The sequence below is a fragment of the Leptonychotes weddellii genome, chromosome 4 (genome assembly GCF_054177405.1).
Source record: "Leptonychotes weddellii isolate Sample4059 chromosome 4, ASM5417740v2, whole genome shotgun sequence".
Taxonomy (NCBI): domain Eukaryota; kingdom Metazoa; phylum Chordata; class Mammalia; order Carnivora; family Phocidae; genus Leptonychotes; species Leptonychotes weddellii.
The window spans coordinates 137,482,166-137,507,450 of NC_138372.1; the positions used below are offsets into that span (position 1 = coordinate 137,482,166).

The 25,285-nt window shown below is 39.6% G+C and overlaps 1 protein-coding gene across 1 annotated transcript in view; it reads left to right on the forward strand.

Annotated features, from left to right (window-relative positions):
* VPS13B (vacuolar protein sorting 13 homolog B) overlaps window positions 1–25,285 on the forward strand; it is a 743,427-nt gene that overhangs the window by 656,636 nt on the left and 61,506 nt on the right. The window contains exons 42-43 of the mRNA XM_081817134.1: window positions 301–462; window positions 24,716–24,871. Coding sequence (XP_081673260.1) covers window positions 301–462; window positions 24,716–24,871 — 318 coding nt within the window. The remainder of the gene's footprint in view (window positions 1–300; window positions 463–24,715; window positions 24,872–25,285) is intronic.

The following is a 25,285-nucleotide window of genomic DNA, read 5'->3' on the forward strand; positions in this document are numbered from 1 at the left end:
GCATGTTAATTCGTTTTAAAATGTTAAAAGTTTGAGGGATCTCATTGTTCTCTTACTCTTCTGTGCGTATGATTTATTTAGCAGGAGTATAAATCAAAACATATTCTTGGAACATTTAAGATCTCTTTAAGGTATTTTTTTGTGCTTCTCCTGGAAGTACAGAATACTTTGTATACCAGAGCTAATGACAACAGATCTTGTAGTGTTTCTGCGTCGTAACAGTCGCCACTGGGCAGACAGCTGCCAAACATCTTGCAATTAATCTGATGCACGTTGGCTCTCGCGCTCTTTTTCTTTCAGAACCAGTGCCCTGAGGTGGAGGAGTTGGTCTTCAGCCATTTTGTGATCTGTAATGACACACAGGAGACACTGCGCTTCGGCCAGGTGGATACCGATGAAAACCTTCTGCTGGCGCGTCTCCGCAGTCACCAGTACAGCTGGCGTTCTCACAGGTCCCCGCAGGTATTTGAGAGGCAGCCTTACATGTAGGCACCGCAACCGCGACTGGGAAGGTTGGCGATTCGTTGATTCTGCATTTGTGTGCCTGTGTCCAGTTACGGCCCTTCTGAAGCCTCCCAGGGAACCCCACAGCGTAGCCGCCCCCGACAGAAACCCAGAAGCGTTGAGAGATGGGAGCCCAGTGCTTGAGCGCTCCTCTCGGAAGGGGCGGTCCCCTGGTTCGCCCCGGGGCTGCGGGCGCCGCGCTGTGTGGCGCTCACGCCGGTGGACTCTGGAGCCGGAGCTCGTGGGCTCTGATCCTGGCTCAGTGTAAACCTCGCTTTGCTCGCCGGGCTTCAGTTTGCTCATCTGTACAGTGGGGATAATGAGAGGACCCGTTTTGTAGGGTTCTGAGGACTAAGTGAGTTACTGTGTATAATGGCGCGAGAATAGCGCTCGAGATACCGTCAGCATTACGCGCTGGCTAGTATTATCTACGCATTTGTTCAGATTTTTACTGCGTACATACTCTGCACCCGGCATGGCCTGGGCACTGGACATGCAGAGACAGGGAAGTCACAGTCCTTGCCCTCCAAGGACAGCTCACAATCTGTGACCAAGGGGGCACTGAGAAAAGACATACCAAAGGATGTCTGTTTTCCAAGGAGTGGAATTCCATTTTCCTGTCACTTTAGATGGGAATAATTAGAGGGATGTGCCCTGCAGGGATAATATGAGGATGAATTCAATACAAAGATGTGGTCTTAAATGAGTAAAAGAAATCCTAGGAAGTCATCTCAAGAATAATGTATTTCTAAAACTCTGAGTAATAAGGAAAGTACTGCTTGTGATTAAAAGAAAGTCATTAGATTAGAGAGCAAGTTTTCCCATCTGGTCTATAGACCAGCTTCAGAATATGTTATGCCCTCGGGGTCCCTCTTGCTTCCCCCCCACCGCCCCGCCCCTACCCAGTAGCTAGATTCTGATTTCTTGCTTGCTTTTTCATCATACTGCCACAGTACTAGAATAAAATTTGGAAACGTAGACACAGTACATTCTTATTTAAGAATATTTATTTAATTCTAGTAAACCTGACAGGACATTAAAACCACATAAATCCTTTCTTAATAAAACTTCTTAGAAAAATTTCTCCGATGAGATGATGTTGTACTCATCTTTTTAGAGTGAATGGCATGCCCTTGTTTTCTGTTTCGAGATATTTCTGTGTTCTTAAGTGGTTTAGTTGTTTGCCCCTCGTAACATAGTTAAAGGCCAGTTTGTTTGTTTGTTTCAAAATATCTTTTTGGGCTTTTGTCTTACTAATTGCAGAAGTGAGAACATACAGACATGTGGCAAAAAAAAAAAAAAAAAAAACAACTCCTATAATGGCAACCACTCAGAGACAACCCATGTTAATACTTGTCATATAACCTTTTAGATGTTCAAAAAGTTTCCACAGTAATTGCATTTTCAGCAACAGGAGAAACCTCTGGAAAGGCGCAGCCCAGAGTAGCCGTGGCCCTTGGCCACTGCACCCACACCCACACAGGCTCAGGCCTCTGCCCACAGAAAGCAAAATGCAGGAAGCTTACCTCCCCCACCAGTTGCTTTAAGAGGCACAGACCACGTGGCTCTTGGTGACCCTCAAGATTCCCAGATACTGGGGACGCCTGGGTGGCTCAGTCAGTTAAGCGTCTGCCTTTGGCTCAGGTCATGATCGCAGGGTCCTGGGATCGAGCCCTGCATCGGGCTCCCGGCTCAGCAGAGAGCCTGCTTCTCCTCCCTCTGCTGTTCCCCCTGCTTGTGCTCTCTCGCTCACGTGGTCTCTCTGTCAAATAAATAAAATCTTAAAAAAAAAAAAAAAAAAAGATTCCCGGATGCGAAGGGTGATGATAAGAGCTCAGGGCTGTGGAGGAACAGGAGTCTTCATATTACGGACATGCGGTATCTGGGTGGGAAGGAAAGGACCAGGAAAGAAACATGGCTGACCGTTGCCAGCACGACACCTTCATATTTTACCTTTTTGCCTGTTTTCAAGGTCTTCTCGTATTTGTTACTAGTTTGGTTTTCACAGTATCCATGTGTGGTTTGTGTTATTTGTTATGCAAGTTATAAATAAGGAGACAAATGGGAAGGTTAAGCTGAGATGGTGGTAGAGTTGGGACTGAATTCCATATCTTTTGATTCTCAGTAGAATGTTATTTCTACGGCATTGTCCAGCTCTCCTAGGTTTGGGCAGCATGATTTGTCTATTAGAATAGCCAAGCTGTGAGGTTTCAAGAGATAGGCCGAGAATCGCTAGTCTAATACTCCATATTTAAAGCTAGACTAATGTGGGATTCTTAGTCCAAGTAAATCCCTTGCAAAGTCTTAACTTTATTACCAAAAATAAGAAGAAGCTTTTTATGACAAACAGGACACAAGACAGATAGCTATTAAACTTTTCTTTTTCCTTATAATTTGCAACTGCATTCTCTGGATACAAATTTTAATGAGCTGTAGTCACTATAATCTTCAGGCTAAAACTTAGATCAGCTTTGTTTAAAAAAAAAAAAAAAAAATGATGTCTCTCTACAAAACTCCATAGGTTGAAGGAAGTGTGTTTTAGAACCCTCTGAAACCAGAAGTCTTAATGGGCCCAGAGCTGCTTCGTGGAATTCCTTGCATCCACAATTGCAAATTCTATTGTGTTCTAATGAGAGGTTACATCTGAGGATCGAAAAACTAGCCACTTCAGACTGCACCTGCAGGTAGTCACAGACTTGCAACTGAGCAAACTGTTGCTTTTTTTCAGGCTCCACGTCATATCCTGCGTTGCACAGCAGGCTTGGTTTGGGGAACATTTGTGTCTGCATGTTTATGCTACCTTGGGTGTTAGTCAATTCATAGTCTCAGGGAGGATTTCCAGAGTTCATAGAATTTAACTCCACTAAACAATGTAGCTTATATTGCAGAAATCGAGAAAGTGGCAAGGACAGCTGGAAAGGTTTCAAAGAGGTCAGCATATCTTAGAACCACACAGGAGGTTGCTAACAACAGTAAGTCCCAACAGGATGGGAAGAACCATGGACACACCAATTCCAGAAATCCAAAGCTGATTTTAAAACTGAAAAGTTGTAAACTCTCCTTATAGTTTCTAACACATGCTCTGAGGCGGAATCACTAAATGCTGGATATCCCGTAACTGTTGCTTGCCTAAACAAACAAAGGAAGAACAAAACTAATTCCTAGGGAATAGTTGAACATACTCAGCTGCACAATCGTATATGCCACCACAGAGGGCCCTTAAATATCCCAGGTCAGTAGACTTCAGATCAAGTTGGATGAGAACAGTAACTAGCAAGAGACTGGTCTTTAAAGAAGTGCTTCATATTGTATAAAGATGAATCTAAGGACTATAGGTGTGAGTTTACAGTATCTTTCCCCAGAATATGGGTAGTAGGTGCAGCTTAGGGTCAAGGAAGGTTTTGTTTAATGTAGCCAAACTGAATATGGGGACACTTCCATCAACCAGGAGGATTTGTGTAAAGGCTGTTCAAGTTGACTTCCTTTCCTGGTTAATAGAGAGCACTGTTGGCGAATTAAACTTGAAATAGGAATGCCTCCACCTTGTATGTAAGGGAATTGCATGTGCTTTTATCCTCAAAACATGCACAATTTATAGATTGTACATTTTTTTAGAATTGCAGAATTCCAGCTACCAGTGACTTAATTTCAGTAATCAAACCATCTAGCAAGGTGAAAATGGGCTCTAGACAGAGCTATAGAAAATAATAAAATATTGCTCCACGATGGACATAACAGAAAGTTTCATAAGCTCATGAAAAATGGCAGATATTTTAAAATGCAAAATGTAACAAGGTAAGAATTTTGAAGAGCAGCAGACCATCTGGGACATACTCATTAAAGTAGTCAGATTTAGTGAAGAAAATAGAAAATCGTATAGTACTCCAAGGCAGAGGTTGGCAAACTTTCTCTGTGTAGGGCCACATAGTCCATATTTTAGGCTTTTGGGGCCTTCCTGGCTCTCTCACAGCTATTCCTCTCTGCACAAAAACAGCCATAATGAAAAATGTGGCTGTGTTCCAATAAAACTTCATTTATAGACTATGAAATTTGAATTTCAGTAAGTTTCACACATCACGAAATAGTATTCTAATTTTTTTTGACCATTTAAAAATATAAAAACCGTTTTTAGCTCACAGGCTGTACAAAAATAGGCAGTGCACTCCATCTGGCCCACAAGCCATAGTTTGCCAGTCCTGCTTGGAGACCTCTCTGTTGACAAAACTCAGTAGACTAAAGGCTTGACGTTCAGTTTTTTCACTCTGACCTAAGTGATATTTCTATCACTTGAAAACTTGGCAAAATGTTTCAGAAATGAAGAAGTGACAGGTAATAGTTTAAATCCAGCACATACAACCAACCTGTACTCACCACATAACGGTAAAATATGTTTATTTTACCTCTTCTGGGCTTGTATAGATAGACAGTTCTCCAGTTCACTCTTTGTATGTAAAAATATTTTAAAGTGAGATCTGAGCATTTTTCCTCTTGTCTAAAGGGATAGTAATAGGTTTTGAGTATCTACCTATCTTATGGTGAGTCCAGCCAGTTGTCAATTTCGTTAACTAGACTGTAATTCTCATTCACTTCACTCTTTTCACATCCATTTACATAATGCATATGTATATACATATCATAAAGAAAGAGCACATTCCTTATTGTCACAGTCACAGTTTTAAAAATTTAAAAGCAGACTTAGGGAGACAAGGAAATATTCTATGTTGGCAAAACTGTTTAAAGTGATAAATTTTTCAGGGGTTTGCCTCTGCTATTATATGGCACGTGGCATGCATGTCAAGGTTTGTGTAGAAGATACAAATGGAATTAATACTTCCTTTCTAGAAAGCAACTTAATAAGCACAAAAGCCATTAAAATGGTCTCAGCCTTTGATTTAGTAAATCCCCTACTAGTAATCTACTCTCAGGATATAATACAAATTAAAACAAAAGTTTATACACAAAAAATGTTTATCACAGTTTTATCTATAGTATCAATTAAAAACCAAAGTGTTCACTTTTAAGGCTATAGTTGAGTAAAATCTAACATATCTGAATGATAAACAACTGTCAGACCTTCACATTTTTTACATAGAAAGAGGAAGTGCTACCATATCCTATCAGTCAGAAAACAGAATATAAAATTATATATATGATCTTAGCAATATAAGAGCAAAATGCATAGAAAATGCTGGAAGGAGATATATCAAAATGTTGCCAGTGGTTGCATCTGAGTAGTAGGGTAAGACGATATGTTTCCACTTTATTACATTTTTATATAGGTCTCAACTTTTTAAAATAAGGGCTATAGATTATGAAAGCGGAAAGAAATTAAGTGAAAACCCTGAAAAAATTTATAGACAGACTGTAAAAGGAATTTCAAACACTCACTGGAAGAGTGGCAAGTACAGTGACTTATCAGTAATGGTTATCTTAATTCTCATACGAACGATTGCAAGTTTCTCTCAGATATTCTCTTAGTTACAGCTTTGCCCCACTCCAGTGTATCTTGCAGAGTACATCTTAAGGAACTTCCCTGAATAATGCCTTAATTATTACAGTTTCCTGTCCAAAAATCTTCATAGCCTTCCCATCATCTATTAAATATCCAAATTATCTGGCATCCAAGGCCTGACTCAAGTCACTCACAAGCCCTCCTGTCTGCCATTATTTCCCTCTAGCAGCTGATTTAGTCTCCCAACCTCCCATTCCGTTTTAATCCACAAATGTTCATTTATTATGACCTCTTGTGTGTAATTAAATATGTTCATTTTTTTGTAAAGAACTTACTGTCTAATGAGGGAGCCCGAAGAGTAAACAGATTTTTATGGACATGATCAGTATCTATCAGGACATTATTGCAGTAATTCAAGACAGGGAGAAATGATGGGTAACTGAATTAAAATACTAACCATAAGGAAGAAGAGTGAGAGAATCAGGAAGTACAGTCCATTGCTTCTGGATGCGGGCAAGGTCTTGATGGGAGCTCAGAGAAAATGTTTCCAAATCTAACATGAGGATGAGAATCTGGCAAGGCTTGCCGGTAGAAGGGATATACGTGTGGAAGCTTAATGCTTCAGTAAGAGTTGGGCCAGTGAAGTGAGGCTGGTGGTGGTGGTCAGATAAAGGAATCAGCATGTGTGAAAGCTGCAGAGGCAGGACACAGCGTGGCCTGGTAGGACAGCTTGGCTGATCTGACTGCAGTAGAGAGGACACGTGTGAAACCGCAGGATGGGAAAGTAGCGCAGCCCTTGTGTGCTGCGCTAAGCAGCTTCAGTGCTGTCTTGAGGCAGTGGTAACGCCAAGGCAGGAGAAACTAAACACTTGAAGGGGTCAAAGTTGGCTTTCCCCAGAGGTCAGTTTGAAGGCTGAGTAGAAGTTGGCCCAGTGAACAGTAGTGGAGGAAGCACATGAGGCAGAACCAGGAAGAGAGATATATATCTGCATCTGTAGCATGTCATGTTCAAGGGAATTCAGATTTTGTTCAGAATAACTCAGGCATAAAAATTGTGTGCCCCGCTGAAGAGATGTATGTTGGTAACTGGCTCTTGGCCGGTGGTGTGGGAAGCCCTGATATGTTGGGCTGGCTAATTTTAATGGTGTGAGTACTCCCACCATAGCTGATCTCAAGCTACCAGTGATTTAACAACCGGCTCGCAAAAGTCCGGAATGTTCAGCAGTTCTTTTTCACAAAGGAGTATGAGCTAACTCCAGCGCACCACTGTTTGGAGGGTCTGCGTTCTGAAGAGCCTGGCAGTCCGTTTGTGGAGATCCACCTGGATGTGCTGGGCGACTTTTGCCTACGGAAGGGCTTTCAGTAGAGGGGTAACAGGATGTCTCCTGTGCATCCTGGGAAGATCCCTGTGGTGTAGTTGAAAGGCAGCCTTGAGGAGATGGAGGATGCAAGCAGGGAGTAGTGAGGACCTGGCTGCAGAGCCAGGAGTGACAGAGGTGACAGCCACTGAGCCAAGACAGAGGAGAAGTCACCACTTGGTGTAAATGCCTAGCAGACTCACCCTTCTGTGAATAATAGCTATAAATTCTGAGCAAAACACAAAAAAAACTACTTCTGAAGACTGAACAAAGGCAGGCAGATTTTGGAGAGGAATCAAAACTTTGAGCAAGTGACCTGCTGAGTGAATTCCCCATTTCTTCTGGCTGTGCCTTGACGGCAACTGCAGTCACTTCAGTGCGGGGGTAGCCCAGCATCATCCTGGCCCCACGTAGCAGGGGAAAGAGCTCAGGCCACCAAGGCTGCTGGAGAACGAGGAGAAAACCTTGGACAAGGGGAAGCCAGAAAGCAGGAAAATAATTTGGCCCAACTGTCCACTGACTGCGGAAACACATGTGCCTGGGGAAAACCAGAAGCAGCCTGTACCCAAGGCTTAAAGAACGGAACGAATCCGAGCTGCCGCTCGCCCAGGTGTGAGAGTTTTCCGTTTGAGTCTAAACAAATTGGGTACTTGTTAAATCAAATACATTAACACTCTGGAGCAATTATAAGAAAATCCAGAGTTCCCACAACAAAACCTTGACAGTGTCCATACTATAAACCAAAATTATTCAACAAATCTCAAGAATCTCAAAAAAAAAAAAAAAAATGGAGTTCAATTTCAAGAGAAAGATAATTAACAGATGTTAACGCCAAGTATGACCCAGAGGTTAGAATGTCCATATACTTCAAAGCAACTCTAACACAGGGGAAGGTATTTTACAGATGTAATTAAGGTCCCGAATTAGTTGATTTTTAATTAATCAAAAGGGAAACTATTTTGTGGACCTCGCTGAATCATATAAAACCCGAAAAGAGGGGCTGGGCCCTTTTGTGAGGAGAGAGAGAGAGAGAGAGAGACACATATGCTCCTACTGGCCTTGAAGAAGCAAACTGTCGTGTTGTGAGTGCCTACAAAGAAGGCCATGGGTCAGGAAGCTGTGGGAAGCCTCCAGGACCTGCAGGTGGCTGCCGGCCCCAGTCATTAGTAAGTCAGAGCCCTCATCCTATAGCCACAGGGGAATATATTCTGCCAACAACCTGAGTGCACTTGGAAGTGGATTCTTCCCTGCTTGGACTCCTGGCCCACAGACAGAGTGATGGTAAAACTGTGTTCTTTTAAGCTGCTAAATTTGTGGCAATTTGCCATTCAGTGATAGAAATATAATACAACATGACAGAGAAAACAAGACAGTACACTTGAAGATAGATCACTAGAAATCATCCAGTCTGAAGGAGAGAGAAAAAGAATCAAACAAAATGAATCCAACTGCAGAGACCTGTGGGACAATTTCAAAAGGTCTAATATATGAGTAATTACAATCTAAGAATGAGTAGAGAGTGAGAGAGTGGGGCCAAAAAAATTAAATAAGCTCAAAAAACTTCCCGAGTTTTGGGAAAGATAGAAATTTGCAGACCCAAGAAGCTCAGGAAAACTCCAAACAGACATCTCAAAGAAACTCACACTCAAGCCCCTCATGATGAAACTACTAAAAACCAAAGAGAAAGAGAAAATCTTGAGGATTAGCTGGAGGGAAGCTGTAGGGGAAACCACTGGAATAACTCTGAACTTCTTTTTGGGTATCAGGGAGGCTAGAAGAGAAGGTTTACGCTGGAAGTGATCTGTTCGGAAGCTATTTGGGAGTTACAGTCACCAGGATTTGGGTACTGGCCATGGAAGAGAAGGGCCTAGTTTGATTCTGAGGTTCTAGACTTAGGGGACAAGTTGGCAGTGTTGTTGTTGGCCCAAGACAGGGAACTGAGTAGAAAGACAATGTTTTAGAGACAGAGGATGGAATAGGATATGAGAGCGCAACAGGGTGATTCTAAAATCCATTGTGGACACACTGAGTTTTGGGTTACTTGGGAGGGCAGAAAGGATGATACGTTAGAAAAAACATGGATTTGAAGCCATAAATGCCTGGGTTTCACTCCTAAGGCTTGTTAGCTATGTAAGATTGGAAAAGTTTCTTAATTCCTTGGAGTCTCAGCTTCCTCTTCTGCAAAATCAAGAGATTTTAGTGACTATCCCATGCAATAACATTTATAAAGTGCCTAGTGAAGAACTCAGCTCTCTATAACCAAAGGCTCCTTTCCTTCCCTTTTCCCTTTCTAACCAGACATCCAAGTAGCCATGTAGAGGAGGCAAATTGAATGGAAGAGTCAGAATGTCAAAAGAATAGTCTGGTCTCAGAGGTAAAAATTGGGTCTGTCATCTGTGCCTAGGTAGCCGTGGGAATAGATCAGAATGCCCAAGGAGGCGGGGCTAAGAGAAGAGGACTTTGTTAGTTAGCTCTTGCAGTAGAACAGTGTACACCAGTGGTGTACAGACGAAGGATGGCTACTGCAGACACTCCCGTTCATAAAAGGAGAAAAAGGGAGACCCATCAGTTACTGGTCCATAAAAATTCTAATATCCAACCAGATAAATGTCAGAAGTTTCTCGATTAGTAATCATTCATACTCCGCTCAGGAATAATTGTCCATGGCTCATGGCTTTGGAGTCTTGGCTCAAGCCTCTGAGTCATCCATCCTTTTTCATGAAAAGCGTCCTTTGTTTGCACTTCATAGTTTTCTCAGCCTGCTTTCTAGCAGTAGAATTTTGAAGAATCACAGGCCTCTTTACCATCTTGTACTTTGTCTCTTTCAGTCTAAATTGGGAGTGTTTCTGCCAATATAATTCTTTAAACAACTTTATGGGGCTCTTGTTAATCTTACTGGGGTTTGCTACAGTGGACAAAATCACGTATCTCTTCAAGGTAATTCCTTCTCTGCTTTGGGATTTGTTCACACTGCTGAGTGTCTTAGAAGCCCTATTGTTTGAATAGTTTTCTGAGACACCAATTTAGATCTTTTTGAGATCCTAACAAAGGATCTTACAGCCACATCCTTAGCTTCATCCCTAAACCAGCTTTCCTGGCCGTGTCCTGGATTTGATCTTTGCCTAGAAACCACTTCTTGATGTTAGCATCATTTGCCATCTGGAAGGCTAGAAATGTGGAAAACCAGCAAGTCCTGGCTCCTTTTTATCTAACAGTTCTTCCTTAAGCTTCTGTCAGCCCCTCCCAGACTTTAATATAAGCAGCAGATAGAAGCCAGGAGTTACTTCAACACTGCCTGGAAATCTCCTAAGCTAGATCACATAGTTGATTAGGCGCATTTCTACTTTCCATGTCACTCTAGCTTGTAGTGTTGCTAAACTCTCCGCCACTGCATAGCAAGGATCCCCTTTCTCCCAACGTCCAGCAACACTGTTCTCACCTCCTTACTGACAGCCTCCTCTCAGGCCATCAAGTAACTATTAAAAGCATCTTTGAAGCACCTTAGATATTCACCAACACTCTTCTCAATCCTTCTAATTTCTGCCCACTTGCCTGCTCCAAAGCCCCTTGCATTTTTAGGCTTTTGTTTTGGTAGCACCCCACTTGGAGATAACAGAATCTATATTAGTTACATATTGCTGTTTAATAAATTACCTAAAAACCCGAGTAGATAATACAACGAACATTTTTTTTTAATCTCCATTTCATTAGCCAAGAATTTTGGGAGTGGTTGAACTGGGTAGATGTAGCTCAGAGTCTCTGAGAAGGCCGCAGTCAAGACATCAGCTGGAACTTTAGTCATCTAAAGGCTTGACTGGGCTGGAGGATCCATTTCCAAAATGGCTCACTCATATGGCTCTTGGCAAGAGGACTTGGCTCTTTGCTACAAGGATCTCTCCATAGAGTTCATTGAGTATCCTCGTGACATAGCCACTGGCTTCCCCCAGATCAAGTGATACAAGACAGAACAAGACAGAAGCCACAGTGTCTTTTATGACCTAAGCTCAGAAGTCATTCATTGTCATTTCTGTGACATCCTAGTGGTTACACAGGTCAGCCCTATTCAGCGTGGGAGGGGACTACGCAAAGGCACAAATAACAGAGGACAAGGATCACTGGTGCGATCTTGGAAGTGGGCTGCCATAAGGAATAATAGTAGAATTTAGGGATTAGGCTAAGAAATGGGATCCACTGAAAGGGATAAGAGGTGTGAGGAAAACTTAGACATAACAGGAAAACTAGGACATACAGTGTTCTAAAAGCCAAGAAAGGAGAATATCTAGAGGGGCAGAATTATCAGATGCCATACAGAGATTGAGTAAGACAAGAACTGAAGAGGCCATTATATTTGTCAATTGAGAGGTCATTGATGGCTCAAGGAAAACATTTTCATGGCAAAATATGGATAGAAGCCAAATTGAAGTGGGTTGAAAATGAACAGAAGGTGAGGAAATGGAGAGAATCAGCATGAATTTTTTTTTTTTTTTTTACTCTTGACTGGGTGTTAGCTAGAGAAAGCTGCAGGATCAAGCAAGGGTTTTAAATGGAAGAAACTAAGGCATGTTCTATATGGAAGCAGAGGTTGATATGCAGAAGAGAGGAAAAATGATTAGTGGCATAAAGTCTTAGAAGAGGGGAGGAGGAAGGAATCCAGATCACAGGTAAAGGATTGACCCTGGATGGGAGGAGGTTTATATCGGATATCTATTGCTGCTTAACAGAGCACCCCAAAACTTAGTAGCTTAAAAAAATGTATTTAGCTCATGAGTCTGTTGGTCAGAAACCTAGATGCCCTCAGGAGGCTCTTCTGCTGGTGTCCGCACGGCTCTCTTGTGGTCCAACGTGGCCTCACCTACATATGTGGTAGTTGGCAGGCTGCTGGCCAGGGTACTCTTGGTTCTCTTCCATGTGACTGCCCCAGCAGGCTAGCCCAGACAGGAAAGCCAGAGCAGAAACTGCAAAGCCTGTTGAGCCTAAGCTCGGAGCTCACACAGCATCTCCTGCCACCTTCTCGGGCAGAGCAAGTCACAGGGTTAGGCCAGATCCAAAGAATAAGGAACTAGGTATTACGTCTCGCTGAGAGTTGCTGAGAGAATTTGTGGCCATTTGCAACTTACCACAAAAGCCTCCTCTGACTTTGAAATAAGAGAGAGAGAATGAGGATGAGTGTGAATGGAGATGAGGTCGTAATGGGTATTTGCTGAAAGTAAAAAGAAGGAAAAAAAGAGTAGGAGGCTTTAAAGAAAAAAAAGGAATTTTCTACAGTATCTAATCCAGTAGCCTGCTCATATTAGGCACTTGGTAAATGTTCACTGTATAAATAAATGTTTTCATTACTTACTCATAATGTTTCTGACATCTCTCAAGAACATAGACTTAAAAGCTTAATTATTTTAACAATATGAAAATTATGAACTTTTTTGCATCCGATTGGATATTTTGTGTGTACTATACTGACCAAAAAGAGGCCCTCTGATCTCAGAATGTATGCTTCTGTATACTGTCAGTGAAGTTGGGCTTTTAATTAAGAGTAGTTTCTGGTCTCCCACACCTCCTCCCCTTTGACCTCCCAGTGGCCTCTAATGAAAACTATGACAAAACTAGGAGATCACTACAGGAGGAAATTCACAGTATTCTCCAAATGAAAGCACCTTTCAAGTCCACGTGCAGGTCCAACTCTTCCCAACTTATTCTTTTTTCTTTTTTTTTTTAAGTAAACTCTATACCACGCATGGGGCTCGAACTCACGACCCTGAGATCAAGAGTTGCATGCTCGACCAACTGAGCCAGCCAGCGCTCTTACTGTTTGTCATAAACTAAAAGTACGTTGTATAGTTACCAAATATTACCGATTTAAAGTAAATCATTTCCAGTTAACTTTGCCACACATTTTCTCCTTCTCTAACCATGGAAGTCGATTCCCAGAAACCTCCGGTATCACCCTTGTTGTGGAGGGCACAGCTGTCTGCAACTAGCAATTCCATGTGGGGAGGAAGGATTGTATGCCTTTGTTCCCCAGTGGCAGAACGAGCTTCTTTTTACTATTGCTGACATTGAGATAGCTAAAATCAACAGTGAGGTAAACACTTCTTGGGACCATCTGGCAAGGATTTTAATCCCAAATACTCTGTAAACACTGACTCCATTTGAGTACCCGGAACCAACTGTCCAGTCACCACCAACTGCATCTGTATTTCGGTTTTAGGTAGTAATTGAAAGAGCAAAATAGTGGACTGTAGACTCTGTCCCTTCGCCTTTCTCTCTCAAATATTTCAGTTTCATGAGAGATTCCAAGAGACTTACATTCTCTGAGGAAGCTTAGAGGGCCTTGTGAAGTAACGAGTAGAGGTAAATAGGGCCCTAACCGTTTTGGTCATTAAGTATCTGGTAGCTAGAGCATATTTGGAATTTCTTCATTTTCTGTTGGGAAATGCATGCACTCGAAATAAGAGGCAGAGGCTTGGGGCTGAGTTTTATTTTTCCCGTATTTTTCAAAGGTTCTTTGTAAAAATGATTTGCAGTATGACCTAGTTAAGACTTTGAAATGGCAAAGAGGATTGTGAGAGGGCACTTTATTCAGTCCCAGGGCTGATTTCTGGACTTTGCTACAAGCCTGCATGAAAAAGAACAACTGGGGATTTTTTCAGCTGTGAAGCACCCAGAGGAATGACTGCTGGTGCTGCTTAATGGTCTCTCTGTCCCTCCTCTGGCAATAAATTTTAGATATTGAAATACAGCTTTGGAGAAAAATGTACTGAAGATTCCTTAAGCTTTTTACAAGACACTCAAAGGCTTTTCACAAGCCCGTGCTCTGGAAATGTGAATTCTTGATGTCTAAACATAAAGGTCCTTTACTGAACTAGTATTAAATGTGAATTTTCATACAGAGTACTGGGAGAAAGGGAATGCAGCTGGACCATTAAAGTGTGGTATTTTGCCATTTTTAAGGAATGGGAAATACTGATTAAGAATGTTATAAAGATTTCAGCATACATAATGTGATTGTCTCTAATCATAACCTATTAGCACAAATCTGTAACAAAAGCATTAACTCTGTTAAAGACAATGGCACACCTATTATACTGTGGTACTTTTTAATTATTTCCATACCGAAGAGGATATTGAAGAGCTTATTATCTAAAGGTCAGAATAATGCCCAAGACATGGCCAAGCCCAATGAGTGTCAGATGCATGGAATGTTGGATGACTTCATAGTTCTGAAATTATTTCATTTCTCATGATAATTCCTGACTTGCCAAGTTAGTGAATTTTAAGAACTCTGAGAGCAGATTTTAAGATAAATGTGAAATAATCCATACTTTTGGAGTCAGGGACTTCCCTTCAGGCATTAGTTCATATTTGACTTGCTTGACTTACACTTGGGGATAAAATGAGTTAGGACAAGGTCTTAGATACCACATTCCCTTACTGGGAAAGCAAACCAACTTGCACAACTTTGGCTCATGTTTCCTGTTATACAGGCACCGAGAAGCAGCGGTTGCCATGAAATACTTTATTTAACCTTTACAAAAATGTTTTCTTAGTATGGCAAGGCAGTTTAGTTAAATGAAAATAAATAACTATGGAAATTTTGGATTTCTTTTATATCCATCTGTTAACTTTTTTTTCCAATTAAAAATTAGGGATAACAATTATAATTGTCTAAATTGCCATGATGACTAAAAATAAAGATTGCATCAAACTGTTTTATCCTTTCTTAGAACACGTGTTGGCATGACTTCTATTTTACACTAAAGTAAATTTTGCTGAATGATGAATGTTACATTTGAGAACAATTTAAAAGAAAGTTTTTTAGGTTGGGTTTCTCTGTTGTTTATATTTGTATTTAGTCAAAATTGATTTTCAAACAAATAAAACAGTTTGGCTCACAGACTCAAAATATTTTTCCAAACCTGAATGACTATTAAACATTATCTCTTGTTTCTTACTGGTTTCCATTTCTCAGCTCACCTAAATCATTCTTTATTTCTGTCCAACATGCTCTTTTCTCTTCCACTGAAGAGCTGGGTCCAACCAAGAGCATGGCGACCGTCGGCTATCATTCTGTCAAAAGAGTGTGTCTACACAGCACCAAAATCTCCTGGCTGTTGGTGCAACTCAATTAAGCAATTGAAGTTGTTATTTTATTTAATTAATCTAAAAGAAAATAGGAATTATTTCATATTTTATAGACAAACCATCCCTTTCTGTACTCACACATACATATACATATCACATTTTTCTGAACTTTCGCTTTTCAACCCTTTGTGGCAGTTATCAGGGGTGAACCGTCTCCAAGGCCCAGACAGTTCTGCATGTAAGGCAGTCATTAGTGTCGTGTTTTTTCAGTCACATATCATTTAAATACAGGGAAGTTCACACCCTTTAGAAACATGAAAACAAAGTATATGTGTAATGCCGAAATGATCTTTTCAAAATCTACATGTCATTTCATACTTTTTTTACTATGTGCCTTTATATCTGATTTTATAATTATTATGTCCCAAAAATTATGCATAAAATCATATTTTAATATATGAGAGAATTTGCTCATGACATCTTCCTGCAAAAAATTTTTTGAAGTATATTATTTTTTGCTAATTTAGATAATTTGTGTTTAAGCAATTTTTTAGCAAAGAATACACATGAAGCATCCCATTCTTTTGTAGACAATGTGTAAGTCAGAAGTACCACAATTATTCGTCCTACTCTTACTTCTTTTTTAACTTCTTTTTCTCTAAGTATGCATTTTTAGCCAGATACTGCACAGAGGCTCATGCCTGAACAGTGAAAAATCATAAATAAATTTTTGAATTTGGATTTCTGTTTAGAGTTACTTATAAAATATAAATCTTTTCTAATTTTAGAAAGATTCTATGATTTGCTTGTAGATATGCTGAAATATGGATTAAGCCTTAATGTTTGCTAAAAATGTGTGACATTTGACATCCTGTTTACCCATGGAAGTTCAAATAATTTACCATGAACTATATGATGGAAGGACACAATGCACGGTTTTAAAGCTCTAGAGCCTTATAGATGGAAGAGATGATAGAATTACTTCTTTTTTTATATTAATTGTGTATATTTTGTTTTTCTTTGATACCTGTGATTATTTTCTGTCCTATTTCTTTATATATTTGTCTTTAACTCTAAAGGTTTTCAATTTTTTTTCCTAGTAGTTATTCATATTTGCTCTGACGGTGTAAATCATTATTCTGCAAAATGCATTCCTGCATTTATTGTTTTATCTAATTACCTTTTTATACCACCTATTTATTTTAACCTCAGGCTCTTTTCTATTTATGCCAGACTGTTCTTTACTCTCAGTAGTTTTCTACAGTTTTACAGAAATCATTTATTTTTCAGTTTAAAGAAGTTTAAAAAAGACCAAAAACTTTCCTGATATTCTTTTCCTGAATTCTGCAACAATGTGTTTATGGTAACTACTCTTTTCCCCTCACTTTTTAAGATGATACTCTCTTCCCTTTGCTTTGTGATATTTTTTTAGAGGTCACATGGCTTATTTTCAGTGTTTGTTAGTGATTGTGGCATATGGATTGTCCTTGGTTAGACTCTGTTATCACTTGAGGGATGATGAGATTGTTAGTCTCGTCCCCAGCTACAGGGCAGAAGGACAAAGTCAATTCCAGTCTCATTTCCCATTTTCTAGCTGACATATCCTAATATTTCTCAGTTATACAGAGAGGACACCTTCTCCTACATCTTTTCATGCTTCTCTGATACCCCAGATTGTCACACTTTTTGAAAAACTACCGTTTCCCTTGTTTGCAGCTGTTTTTGTTGTTCCTGAGTCTTTCTTCCTCTGTAGTGTTTGTCTCATGATGACCTCTCATAAATATAGCGGAGTACTGCCACAGTCTGTTTCTCCCTGGGAGCTACTATCTCTCTGTAGATGTAGAAAGACCGGGGAGATAGTGAAGAGCAGGACACCAAACAGCCTAAGAAACCGTCAGTTACTCTCTATCCGTGTCTTTAAGGCTTCGGTCCCTGGTCTTTACTGATGACTGATGCCCGGAGGGGAAGCAGCAGCTACTGAAGAAGAGTCCCCTGCCTCTTTAGCCTCCCTTTCCACACCACTCTCTCGTGCGCAGGTCCTCTTCCTAACCCTCACGTCTCCTCGGCCCCAAGAACCTACACATACCTCTGGCTGCATAAGAGCAAGATCTGGCCTCCTAAAATGATGATTTTTGTTCCAGTATGACTCTTTCCTTTCCAGGATCAAAATTAGTGGTTCCATTTGGGTTAGGATCAAAGCTATTAGAGGATTGTAAGCCGATGAGTTCATACTATAAAGTTAATTTTCCAAATTACATTGACAAGAAGTAGGACAAGAAGTTGTTTGTTTGCAAAAATGGTTTGAAGCTATAGCTTGCTACTTTTAGGACCTGTCCCTGCTTATAATGCAGTCAGTGTGCTTTGTAGACATTAATTTTGTGCAGAAAAAAACACTCCAAGTTAGGCTGTCGCCTGCTTTTGTTTATCAGAAACAACAGTCCTGTATATCTTTTCTTTACTCTATTTCAGCATGTTTTTTCATGTTATTTCTTTTCATAACTAAGTATGTCCTCTGGTCAATCTTTTAACTCCCCAAGCAGAATACCTCTGGAGTCCTACAACAATTTTTCCTTCCTCTCATAAAATTTTGCAGCATAAGTTTTCTTGTTAAATATCTGTTTCTGCCACTCTATTGTGAGAATTTCCAGTGCAAGTAGTTTGTCTCGTTCATCTCTATATCCATCATGTGCAGCTTAGTTCGTTGGCTTATGGTAAACATTTAATAGATGTAGATCCTTAAAATATTTGCTATATTGGGGGGGGAAAAAACCCTATCGCCATAGGGGGGAAAAGCTCAAATAATTACATTAAACAGCTCCAAGGATCATGTGAATAGTAATAGAGCAAACCAGACCCTATGGGAGGGGCTCGGAGGCTACAGAGGTGAACTGACCGTCACATCACCCTTTTTAGCAAAGCACCAGCAGGGCAAATGAGAAAGCTATGACACCAGCTAGGACGGGTGGGGAGGCTTCAGGCAGGAAGCTGAATTGGGAGTTACTAAAATAGAAATGTGTCATTTCTTTCGCCTTAAAATGCAGGCTCTGTATGCTTTCTATTAGACGTTTTTCTTTTTAATAACATTAATGTTTATCTGATTGCAAAATAATGCATATTTATAGTATGACATTTGGAAATTACATAAAAGAACACAAAACACATACGCAAAGGAATACTTAAAACACACGACCCCAAGATAACCACTGTTAGCATTCTGGCATATTTCTAGCCATTTTCTCCCCTAGAAAACAGGCATGAATACGTTTTCATTTTGCAAAAACGGAATGTGTCCTGCACGTATCTTTTTATAATGTGCTTTTTTTCCATTAGTCTACTGCTACCTAATATTCTCAATGTTTTTTTGTGCTGTGATTGTTTTCTTCAGTAGTTTCAGAGGACTCTACAGTCTAAGTGTGGTTAAGCTCCCCAGAGTCAGCACCACTTACTCTGAGAAAGCACACCTGAGTTCAGATCTCATCCCTGCCCTCCCAGCACCATGGCCCTGAGCAGCTTGCTCAGCCTTGCTGTGACTCAGTTTGCTTTTTCATCTGTAAAATGGAACAAAAGTACCTACCTCGTAAGATTGTTTTAAGGAATGAATGAGAAAAATCTATAAAAAGCCCTGAGGCCAGTGCTCGGCACATAGTACGTATCTAACAAATGATTACTTTTATTGTTTTTACCATATTTTATTTGATCCGTTTCCTAGCAATGCCTAATTTTTATTATTAAAACAGTGCTGGAATAAGCTTCCATCTAGGTAAATCTTTGCACATATGTATAATTATCACCCTATGAGAAATTCCTATGTAGAATTGATTTGTCAGTATCTGAAACTCAGATTTTTGACAAGGGCTACCCTCCAGCTACAGTTTTCATTCTAACGGATATGTTGTGAGTGTGCCAGGGTTCCCTTCTTGTAACGGGTTGTTTTAGGCTGACTGCACAGTATCTGTGGCCTTCATCGAATTCAGTCATGAGGGAAAACCTACAAGAACTCCCCTTTGGTGGAAGAGCCAACCACCCAGCCCTTGTGTCACAACAGAGGGGCCTCTGTTACCCCGCCTCCTGGACCACTGATTTGGAAAGCTCTCTTTCTCTTTCTCCTTTTTCTTCCAAAATACCCTGCATCAAAGAGTCCAGGTTATCCACTAGAAAATAAATCAATATGATTTATTTCCACGTTTCTTGTTCTTTACTTGTGAGATTGTGTTCTATAAGTAAATGTAAAAGAATATAGAGGGTCCTGAGAGTTCCAGTATTGAATCAGGGTGACATTATCTAGAAAGTTTTCCACTTGGTTTTTTAGCATTACATCAGATACTCTGAACATCCTGAAATTTAACTGCCTTGAAAAAACAGTAATGAGCAGCATATTTCATTTTATTTTTATGTTAATTTATTGGTATGACATGTACTATCAGTTCTACTGATAGTAGAACATTCCAAACAAGCAATTAAACTTAGATCTGTGTAATTTGATCTGTAGCTTTCCAGATATTAGTTTAGATAGAAAAGAATTTTTAAAAATATTTTAACTTAATTTTCACTCAAAATGCTCACCTAGTCTATCATTTGGGATCTACTTTATGCTTTAATATCAGTATTGCAGTGTCTTAATTATGGATCTGAGGGATTACATTGATTTGTAATTTAATCTAGTATCATCACCCATGTAAAGCAAATCTCCTGTGTTGAAAGGTCATTCAAAAACTTGGAATTGTTTTTAAGAGTATACTTACCTTGAGAAGCACTGAATAATACATGTAACTGTTGAATGACTGTATTGTACACCTGAAATGAATAGAACACTATTAACCACACTGAAATTAAAATTTTAAAAGTCTAGTGAGACAAAAGAAAAATATTTTAAAAATAGGAATCATTTCTAAATTTTTTTTATTCTGGAATTTATGATATTTTATGCACAGATATCACCACTCAAAATTTTTAATGTCTACTTTGGGTTATTTTTCAATAATCCTGACTCATTTATTTATTCAGCAAATATCTGTTGAATGCCTACTGTTCACTAGGCTCTTGGGATATAGTGGTAAGTTTAGAAGTTTAAAAAATACACATGATGCCTAGGCTTTAATATATATATTAACAATACATATTAATATATACATATATTTAATAGTTTATTTCACTTGGATTGAATGTTAATTTTTGAAAACGCCTAAAGTTTCTACCAAGAATATAATGGATTGGGAAAATTTTTGAAATTATTTCGATTTTCAATTTCTTCTTAGAACATGACATATTACTGGGCGCCTGGAAGGCTCAGTCGTTAAGCGTCTGCCTTTGGCTCAGGTCATGATCCCAGGGTTGTGGGATCAAGCCCCGCATCAGGCTCCCTGCTCCACAGAAAGCCTGCTTCTCCCTCTCCCACTCCCCCTGCTTGTGTTCCCTCTCTCGCTGTCTCTTTCTGTCAAAATAAATAAATAAAATCTTTAAAAAAAAAAAAGATTACATATTACTGTACAGTAAATTATTATAAAATGCAAAAAAAGTGTAAGTGAACCCGAAGACAGATTTTTTATTTGTCACTATTTGGGTAGAAATCATCTTGATAACAGTTTTCAAATGAATAGTGAAATAAAGTTCACAGACTAGTATCTGGTACCTTCATTTATATTTAAGATACAATTTTAAAAATGTGGCCATCCCCTTTTCTTTCTCTTCCTTGGTGTACCCTGTTTTCCTGGATTTCATCTTATTTTTCTTTCCTCTGTAACTGAATCAGGAATTCTCCCTTTGGAGGTGACTGAGTGTGGTCCTGAGAGCTGACCCCAGGCCGCTGATCAGTAATTCAGTTTTAACTTTTATTTTGTATTGAAAAAAAAAAAAAAAATGAGCAGAGAGCTGCATATGCTCCCATTTGAGATCTTCAGTGGAAAAACTGCGAATTTAGTCTGGCTGCCCTGGGGAGGTGGTGAGACTGCTGGAAAAAAAGAGAATGTAGCCCCTTGGGATCTTCCAACAAGTGTAGCCACTGTACAACCTGCCTTATTGCTGAGTTTCAGTTCCCACTGAGAAGTTCCAACAAGAGTGGTTCCTATTTTGACTTTTTCCCCCGATGGAAAGTATTAGACACTAGCTAAGTAGGCCAAAAAGAATGAAAAGCCTGAATAGAAAAGATGGTAGAGGAAGTGAGTCAGTAAGGGAAACTTAAGAGAGAAGAAGGGAAAGAAAATTTCCAAGTTGATAAGAAAACATGGGCTCCAGGCAACAAAGGATAGCAAATTTTTGGCTAAGGCCATTGCTTCATCTCTCCCAGGTTTGCAAGTTTCTGGCCCACCTTGCCTCTCCTCCTGCCTATTGCAGCTGCTCTCCTCCTTCCACACTCCATTCTTAAGTCTCCTTTCAACACACTTCCCCCTATACAGAAGGCTTCAGTGGCCACCTGCTAATTCTTCAATAAAACACAAATTCCTCGCTTAGTAAATCAGTGCTGGCCACAGTCTAGAGCTCCCTGTCTGACCTTATCCCTCACTCCTGTTTTTCATGTTCCCTTTTCCCCAGCCATTCCAGACTGTTAACTTTGCCCCCAAGCATACCTTCTGGCTTTCACATCTCACCTTGTCCCTTAGGCCCAGAAAAGAACCACCATCTTTGCCAGTCGAAATCTGTGGTAACTCTGAGCCCCAACTGCTTCATGAAGCTCTTCTGATCACCGCAGCCCAGAACAAGCCGTCCTTTCTCGAGACTCCTGTACCATGTCGTACCTCTCCTAAAGCCTCTTGTTATTTATTTGTGCATGCTTTATTTTCCCCATAAGATCGTAAGCTCCTTGCAGGACAAAAGACACAGTTCTTCCTCCTTACTTCCTCCATAGTGGCTAGCATATCAGCTTCTTATAGTAACTGAGTAAGAAAATATATCGGAGGAATGATAGAAAGAAATCGCATTAGGATCAAGTAGTCTAACGAGTTTCACATTTTTATGCCTGGTTTTGTAGTCCCTTCAGTATAGAAAGAGAAGTAGCTATATGAGTATTTGTTTTAAATGGAGACTGTTCAGTACCTGGAGCCGTGAAATTTAGTCATTTGGTTCAACAGAACAGACCTCCCCCACTCGGTGGATGTCCGTGAGTATCTGCACTGCTGTCTAATGCCTGAAGCAGACCTATCATGGGAAGGACGACTGAAGGAGTGCTGGGCCTTCTCAGGTCCTTTTTGTAGGTTTTCTCTCTTAGGAATGCAATTCCTTCCCTAATAAATGATATATATCTAATAGTGATTTAGATGCTTTGAACAGTGGACCAAGCATTACAAATATTCTACTAGGGATGCATGTGGGGAGAAGTGTGATGTTTTTCTCCCACCTAACTTTTCTGTGTGAACTAAATCCAAACGTATCTGGATTTTCGTAATTCAAAGAAAATCTCTACACCAGCATTTTGAGAACACGTAGCTGCCAAGCGAAACCCAACAGCATATATTCCTTGGTGACATTCAGTCGGTTGAAGCTGTGTGCATGCAGAGGGAGCAGCTACATAAAACTGAGCTCGTATGCAAATGTGAACACTCCTCAATTCCAATTACACTGTGTATATTAAACCTTTCTTTAGAGGCTGTGGAATTTTCAGGAAAAATACAGCCAAGCTTGACCTTAAGTACCTTGCCTCATTATTTTTTTGTCATTTCCAGCTACTAGTCTCTCCAAAGAAAACAACTTTCTTGTTTCTTTTAGTTTTGTGTGTGCCCTGAGCTTTATTCCCAGTTGCTGCTACAAAAAACTGAAAGGGTTCCAAACACCACTATTGTTTTTCTTTTTTTTCTCTGTAACTAATATTTAAAGATCAAAGATAACTCCAGTACTTTTATGTTGTAGAGTGTATATAAGACCAGTTTTTCCCTAAAGGTATTTGCTGTCCAGGATTTTTTTCTTTCTTTTCTTTTTTCTTTTCTTTTCTTTTCTTTTCTTTTCTCTTTCTTTCTTTTTTCTTTTTTTTTCCCCTGTTAGCTTTCTTTTCTAGAAGTAGCTGAATGGTAGCTTTTTGATTTCACAGGGTCACTGGCAGTTGAATGGATAAAGAACTGGAGTGGGGCCATATGAAAAGCAGGGAGATGAGTTAGGAGGTTTTTAAAAAATATTTTATTATGGTATTTTCAAACAAACAAACAAAAAACGCTCCCTTAACTTTCCACCAAAATCATATTGTGATGACTAGTGACCTTGGGAAATGTTTTAATTTAGGCACTTTCTAAAGGCTCCTTCTAATGCTAAAGCTGAAAAATAATCTTTCCGTCAAAAGGCTTTCATTATTATGACAGTTCCCATGTAAATTCTTAATGTATCTGTTGTAAGGGCCTATTATAGTTCTTATACAGTGTTTTTATAGTTTTATTCATTCTGTTAACTGGGAAAATGTTTCATATGAACAGCCTTTGGTTCATTCTTTTAAAAAATTATATATGATATGAAGGAAAATAGTGAGTTTGTATATTATATAAATGTTTTTCCTAAAATGTCAGTTTTATTTTCTTATTCTTAGTGATTGGGTAGAACACTGTTTATTTTCATTTAAATATGTATCCTAAAGAAGCAGTTATTATTATGTTGTTTTGGAATACTTGTTCAGTTAAGCAGATTTTCTTCGCTGCATTTAGGAAGTAGGAGTGGAAATAGAAAATATATGATGATCATGAAAGAAATATAAATATTACAAGTGGCAATACTGTGTGAATAAATATGAATGTGAATCAGGAGACTCGTTTGGTAAACGTTACAATAAATACATGGCTAGCAAAAAATAGAACAAAGACATTTTTTCATATATTCAAAATGTTGAAGATAGTTTTAATATATGTGATCTCATAAAGAGAGTATATTGAATGAACTACATCCTCGAATTGCTATTTTGTTCCTTATCAAAAGAAAAAAATAAGGAATGGCAACTTAGGGTCAAAAATAATGCCACAAATGAAATTTTGCTTTGCTGTTTAGCCATAAGAAGGAATAAACTGCCAGCCAAGACCAATGTTCTTTGATCTCACATTTCAACCTTCTTGTCCTCCAGATGAATGAAATGGTCTTTTCTCAAATGTTCAACAGGCCTTTTACCATTTGATAGGACAGTTATTTTTAAGAAGGTTTAAAATGTGATCTGGAAAACCACATTGACTCTCTGTGGCATATTTGCTATTCTTAGCCTGGTTGAATAAGCTGGAAGTGGATGAATAATGCAGGTCAGAAAGAAAACAGATGCTAAATATTACAAATAGGAAGGTTTTCCAGCAATGAGACTTTCATTTTAGGACTAGATGTTTGTTGGCACTTTTGGCATCATGACGATTATTGTCTTTCTCTCCAGCTGTTACACATCTGTATTGAAGGTTGGGGCAATTGGCGCTGGTCAGAGCCCTTCAGTGTGGACCATGCAGGGACGTTTATTAGAACTATTCAGTACAAGGGTCAGACTGCTTCCCTCGTCATCAAGGTTCGGCAACTCAGCGGCGTGCAAAAACAGGTGAGTTTCTTGTGTTCGTGACCCAGACAGCTCTTAATTCTTTCACGAAATTCATGGAAGCTGAACTGAAAGAAATGAAAATAATTAATAATTAAAAAACCCACAGTGGTATGCCTATGTGTGCTTACTGCTGCCCTGCACGTGAGCACTTCATACGTGCTTGTTGATGATCCTGAGGATGACGATGGCTTCAAACCCTTTGTCTCACATGTTTTACAAGAGCTGCTAACGAGCAGTAAAATTTACTGATTTTAGTTTCACCTCTTCTCCCTGTCACCACCTACCTTCTGGTAGAGGTGCTAATGAGCTGTGAAATAGCCAAAAGGCCTTTATTAAGAAGGAAAGAAGCCCTGGGTGTTGGGGACTCTGGATAATCCAACAGTGGATAACCAGGAGTTGGTTCTCATACGCGTA